This window comes from Crocuta crocuta, unplaced genomic scaffold (assembly GCF_008692635.1).
Source record: "Crocuta crocuta isolate KB4526 unplaced genomic scaffold, BGI_CrCroc_1.0 scaffold278, whole genome shotgun sequence".
In the NCBI taxonomy this organism is placed as follows: domain Eukaryota; kingdom Metazoa; phylum Chordata; class Mammalia; order Carnivora; family Hyaenidae; genus Crocuta; species Crocuta crocuta.
Window position 1 is genome coordinate 1,140,416 of NW_027532173.1, and position 6,357 is coordinate 1,146,772.

At 39.0% G+C, this 6,357-nt stretch overlaps 1 protein-coding gene across 1 annotated transcript in view; it reads right to left on the reverse strand.

Annotated features, from left to right (window-relative positions):
- The window catches only part of DDX10 (DEAD-box helicase 10), a 287,390-nt gene extending 287,165 nt beyond the window's left edge, over positions 1-225 (reverse strand). The window contains exon 1 of the mRNA XM_077777453.1: positions 7-225. Coding sequence (XP_077633579.1) covers positions 7-152 — 146 coding nt within the window. The 5' untranslated portion in view covers positions 153-225. The remainder of the gene's footprint in view (positions 1-6) is intronic.
- Positions 226-6,357: the final 6,132 nt, after the last annotated feature.

Consider the following 6,357-nt stretch of genomic DNA (forward strand, 5'->3'; position numbering starts at 1 on the left):
CCGCGCCCCCCCTGCCACTCGGGCTTCTTCAGCTGCTTCCTCAACTGCTTCTTTTGGCTCTGCTTGTGGCTGTGTTTCTTCTTCCAACGGTTGAAGCTCCGCACTGGGTCGGGCCGGCCTTCGGGCCCCCGACAGTCGGCAGTTTTGCCCATCTCGGCGGCCGACACAGCCCAGACCGCCCCCAGACACGAGCTATCTCAGGCCAGGCTGAGGCACGGCTCTGGGAGGACGCGCAACCAGCGTGGGGAGAGAGGGAGACGGCGCGTGCGCGAAGCCGGAGCCCGCCCCCGAGCTTTTGAAACCGGGGCACGCGCTGTGGACTGCAAGGAAAAAGTGGGCGGTGATTGGCGGCTGGGATTCCGCAGGGCGGAGCGATCTGAGGAAGGGGGCGTGGCTAGTGGCGCAAGGAGCGCGCCGGCTCTTTAAATGGACGCATGCGCACGCGGTGCTGTTACTATGGTGACGTCACACGCTTAACACCTTTTGGCTGTTCGTACGCGCTTGCCCCGGGTTTACCTTGGCAAAGCGTGCGAGAGCGTGCGCGTAGGCACGCACACACACGCACATGCGCACAATCTGAGTTACAGTAGGGGTCCCCGTTTTGCGTATTTCGGCCCAGGGAGCTGAAAGATTTGCCCAAAAATCAAATATTCCGTGCAAGGTACTTCCCTAGGAATAAAAAATCATTATTCTATATTCTACTGTCCCGGTAGGTTTTCCCTTTTTTTCCGGCCTCTCAGACTCGGTTACTGCTGCTGCAGCGAACGGAAGCACAGCCGAACTGAATTTGCCTTAAAAAGCTGCTATGAAGACAAAATGAAAACTAAAAGAATTGAAAGAAAAGATATGTGCAAGTTGGCCATTTAAGTGAATTGCCCCCTTCAATGAATTGGGGTTTTTTTGACACATTTACCTAGAGTGCCCATAGGTATACACTGGATAGTGGTGGAGGCAAAGCTGTAGCAGGGAAAACAGAAATTCGGTTCAAAGCTCACATGTAGAGTGTTTGGGCCTTCTAATTAGTTTTTAAACCCACGTAGCCTCGTGACTACCCCAGACACATGCCCATTCTCCAGACAGAAAGTGGTTGAGGAAGGGGGAGCTGTGAACCTGGAGAATCTCCTCTCCCCACCCAGGGTCACTAGATATGGTGGAGGGTAAAAGCTCTGTAAAGAGAGGCTATTTAAAAATATACACGCATCCACAAAATTAATAGTGAGGAAATGAATTTAAATATAGATGTTTTCAAAGAATTTCTTTGGTATTCTAACCTTTAGATAATTTATCTCTAAAAATATCAATAATTTATAAAAGAGCATTGCTTACTGCCTCTAAGTGAGTATGAGTGATAGGATGGCCTCAAATGGACTTTCATATCATATATTTTATAATGATTTCAAAATTAATATTTCAGAGCCGCTGAGTGGCTCAGTCAGTTGAGCATCACACTCTTGGTTTCAGCTCAGGTCACAATCTCGTGGTTTGTGGGTTCAAGCCCTGCGTTAGGCTCTGCGCTGACCATGCAGAGCATACTTGGCCTTCTGTCTCTCTCCTTCTCTCTCTGCCCCTCTCCTAATCATGCTCTCTCTCTCTCTCTCTCTCTCTCACAGAATAAATAAACTTTTAAAAACTTAAGTTATTAAAAATGAAATTAATATTTCAAAACCCTTCCATGTTTCAACTAACTAAAAAGATTTTTAGTTCCTGGATGGAATTAAAAGTTCAAAAGTATAAAAAAAAGATTTTTGGTATATTTTTTACATTAGGTTTGAGAAATGTATATAAGGGGTATGGAATGATCGAGAATTACCTTTGATGAACTTCCTATCAAAATCTAATATTTTTTTCACTCAAAATTGTGGCACTGTCATATCTCTGACTTTTAACTATACTATCATATTACTACTACTACTACTAATACTACTACTACTACTACTGCTCCTCCTATTATTGGAAACACACTTAAGTTCCCTAGATATCAATCTATGAACAAGAAGATACCTTTTTCTTTTGAGGAGATACCATTCTCGACTTGACATAACATCTTCACCTTAAAACTATCACATTTCAAACTTAAGTCAGGTTACATGTTTTTTCACAGTGTTTTACACTGCTGTCAGAAGCTTTTGGGGCATCCACTTTGAGTTCGGTCTTCAGTACACCCCTTCTTGATCTTACTTTGGCCAGCGTGCTAACATGTCATGAGAGGAGGAGAGCATCACCCCAAGTCGCAGAGATGCCTTCCCCTCACATTATTTTGGATCCTGTTCTGTGTTTATAAGTTGTCTACCAAATATGCAGATCTCATCTTTTTTCAGTTATGTCATTGCTGAAACAATACCTATGTTTGTATACAAAAATATCAGACTTTAGAAAGCCACAAATCTCATAATTGTTAATTGTTCTCCCTGGGGCTTATGGAGATCGTACCTAAAATTATCAAGCAACATTTAGCATATCTTACCTTAGTCAAATGATTTCACTCAGTGCATCTATGATAGTGTACTTATTTGGTTTTATTTTTTACCCTTTCTTTATTGTAATTGAGAGATAGAGAGCACAAATGGGCAGAGCGGCAGAGGGAGAAAGAAAGACCATCCTAAGCAAGCTCCATGCTCAGCGCAAAGCCCGACGGGCTCCACGCAGGACTCAATCCCATGACCTTGGTTGGGATAATGTCCTATGCTGAACTCAAGAATTGAAAGCTCAACCGGCTGAACCACCAGCTGACCCTACATTTTACAAGTTAAATATAGTCTTCATTCTACCTCACCACTAGTTACATATGTAATACTTTTCAAATCAGATTTCAATTCTGAAAACTTAACAGTTGCTGATATTACTTTTCATTTTCTTCTGCTTCTAAGAATATCTGATAAATGTCATTTTTTGCACCCATTTGCACTTTAAACTTGATTTTTTTCATTCATTGACAGTTTATTTTTTAAAAAATACAGAATCTTGGGGCACCTGAGTGGCTCAGTCGGTTAAGCGTCTGACTTCGGCTCAGGTCATGATCTCATGGTTCGTGGGTTCGAGCCCCATGTTGGTCTCTATGCTGACAGCTAGCTCAGAGCCTGGAGCCTGTTTCAGATTCTCTATCTCCCTCTCTCTCTGACCCTCCCCTGCTCATGCTGTCTGTCTCTCTCTCTCTCTCTCTCTCTCAGAAATAAATAAAACATTTAAAAAAAAATTTTTTAAATACAGAATCATTCAAGGTACAATAAAATCCAGTAATTTTTCACTGTTTGAGTTTATGTAAAAAAAAATTTACAAAACTTCCACTTGTGCTCTTTTGTTTTTTTTTAATTTAGATTTCTTGCTTGTGATAGATAATTTCCAGCAAAAATGACCTCTTCTTTAATATTCAGGTTACACAACCATATACCTGATTTAGGGGGAAATACATGTGATACAAATGTACATTCAATTTTTTTCCCTTCCAGTTTTATTTAAAATTCATCTATCATGATTGACACTTGTATAAGTCAATTCCCATCCTCTTTCAGTTCTACATTCTCTGCAGTCACTATCTTTTTTCCCAACATTCCCTATATTTTCTCCAAAAATATATATTCAATTCAAATAATATTATTTCATTTCCCTCTATGGTAACTTCTTCCTTTTTGTTTTCTTATTCCATTAATTTTTAAAATCATTTTTCTGATATCTACTAAAATTATATAATAGCTTTGTATTTAATCTCAGATCCTGTAAAACTTTGAAAGAATACATATAAAAAACTGCTGAAATTTTAACAGTGGTTATTTTTGCCTAATGACATTCTATAAAAAGAAGGAAAGAAGTACTCTTATATAATTAATGAATAATTACCTAGAAATTGCTAAATTATTGTGATATGATATGTACTTTTGGAACCTTGCTGGTCTTGACTGAAGACTCAGAGGGATTTTTTTTCTTTCTTTTTCTTTTTTGTTTTAACAAATCTGATCTATTTACTAAGTTATATTTTAGAGTTAAATATTATGGGTTGATGGGGCTCAGGGCAGGCTGCCCCTGTGGTAGGGTCCCTTTCTGAAGGAGAGAGAAAAAAAGGGAGAGAAAACTTCAGGTGACCTGGGTATGTGCCCATGTGACAGCATCCCTCATGACCCTGTACACTGAGACTACTTAATCAGACTGCACGTTCTGTGTGTTATCGTATATGGGAGACAAAGAAATAGAAAATGTATTTTTAAACCATGCCATGTGACATTTGGTGCTCAATTCTTTGGGTACGAACCCAACTGAGCAGTGCCAGCACGAATAAAGTTGCTTCCTGGAAATTAAAAAGTTTCAGTGTCATAACTGTCTATGTGAGAATCCTGCTATACTCCCAAATATGCCACTTTAGCATATTAATTATTTTAAATTAAAATTACTTAAGAAACAGCCATTATATGAACTGTCCTTTGAGTTCCTGAAAGCTGGAAATAAATCTCCCACGTGAAAGATACCCTCCTTGTACCAGGGGGAGAGGAGACAGATATCCCCATCACCAGAGACAGGGGATTCAAGGCTAAGAAGGCTATGTAAATAAAACTTGTTACTTCTTTACCAATTTAGTAACACAAGCCAGATATCTTGTCAATTCTTCAAAAATGTATTGCTTCTTTCTATCTAAAAGATATAAAAGCTGCCTACTTTGGTCACTTCTTCCAGTCCCATATTTTCATAAACTTTCATATGTGAGAATTAAACTTGTTTTTCTCTGTTAATCTGTCTTATGTCAATTTGATTACTAGATCAGCCCAAGAACCTAGAGTGGAAAAGGAAAATTTTTTGTCTCTACAGGGTCCATTTTCCCCCCAGGCACACAAAAGACCTCTTCAGAATTGTTCTGTGTTTCTCTGCTCTCCACACTGTACCTGCCTCTCTACATTGTTACCGAAATTAAATGCTGTTTCATTTCAAAGAGTACTGCAAGATCTGAATACCTTGACATCAAGAAGCTAAAACGTGATTCATCCAAGTGATCTTGTCATGCAAAAACAGCAAATAATTTTTGATAAATCAATTCAGCTATTTGTTGACTTTTTAATTGGAAAAAATTAATAATATAACAAGGCATATGTTTACTCAAATAAAAAAAAAACTCCGTTTCTTTCTGCCTATCACTATATTCAGTCTGAAGTCATTCTTAGACTATAATCAGTACCTTGATGAAATTTTAAAGATTCCAGCTTTGGTTAGTTTGATCTTCGACTCATACCCCCCAGAACTTGGCGGGGCCAGCACGCAGCTCTTTAATCCCAGAGGGTAACCTCTCTGAAATTGTCAAAACCAACGAAAGTGTACTTTCCTAATTGGGTAGTTCGCATCAACTAGAAAGGCCGGAGGCTCTAGCCTCCCACCACTGCTGTGGTGCTAACCCCTGCAAGGAGTCACAAATCTGTTAGTTTATCTATGCAGACAGGTGTTCATTCAACTATCTGGTTTTTTGTAGGTGTCTATAGTGTGCTGGACATTGTTAAGCCTGAAGAATACAAAAATAATAAGAAATTGTCCTTGCCTCAAGGAGTTCATAATCTAGTATAATAGTCTCTAAAGTTAGCTTCCTGAGAATCGCATCAGGGGTGTTTTTTAAAATGGCACTTTCTCAGCATGACCCAAAAATATTCTGATTCTGCAAATATAAAACAGAGATGAGCCAATTCTGATGCAATCAGCCAGATCAACTGGTCTTCAGATTGCCTTTTGGGAACCTATGGTCTAATAGATTATAATTAATCGTAACAGTTGAACCTGATTACAATTTATTGTATAATTTGAATCAGTTGCAGTTTAATGCCACTAAAATTATACCATAATAAAACTATGAAAGATTAACATATAAAAGGAAAATAGTAATGAATAAAGTCTTCATATGCCCTTGATTCACATTTGAGCCATAGATAATGCTAATAAGCCTAACAAAACCATCTCTACTCACCAATGTTATCAATAAAAATTACTGTGGGTCTCACACATAAGGATTCATTTAAAGAGGTCTACCAGTAAAAATAGCTCAAAACTCATACCCTCATCATTTGTCTGAGAGAAACTCAACTATCACTATTTCCACTTGAGGAATTGTAACTTCCAGATTGTTCTTTTCAGTTGATCATAGCCAGCAGGGGGCAGTCTAGGATCGTATATTAGCTTTCCCTTGGGGTTAGACGGAATTCAGCCTGGGTTTTTATAGCCACCACCTAGTTAGTTTCCTAGTCAGTTTATCTGCCTTACAATATTAAGCTGTAAGGACATGGTTTACAATTAGTACTCCTCACATTCTCCTGCAATACTTTTGGATTATTTCTTCCACCACTTTTTTCCACTTAACAGTAATCAGTAACATTTATTGAGCATCTACTAAGT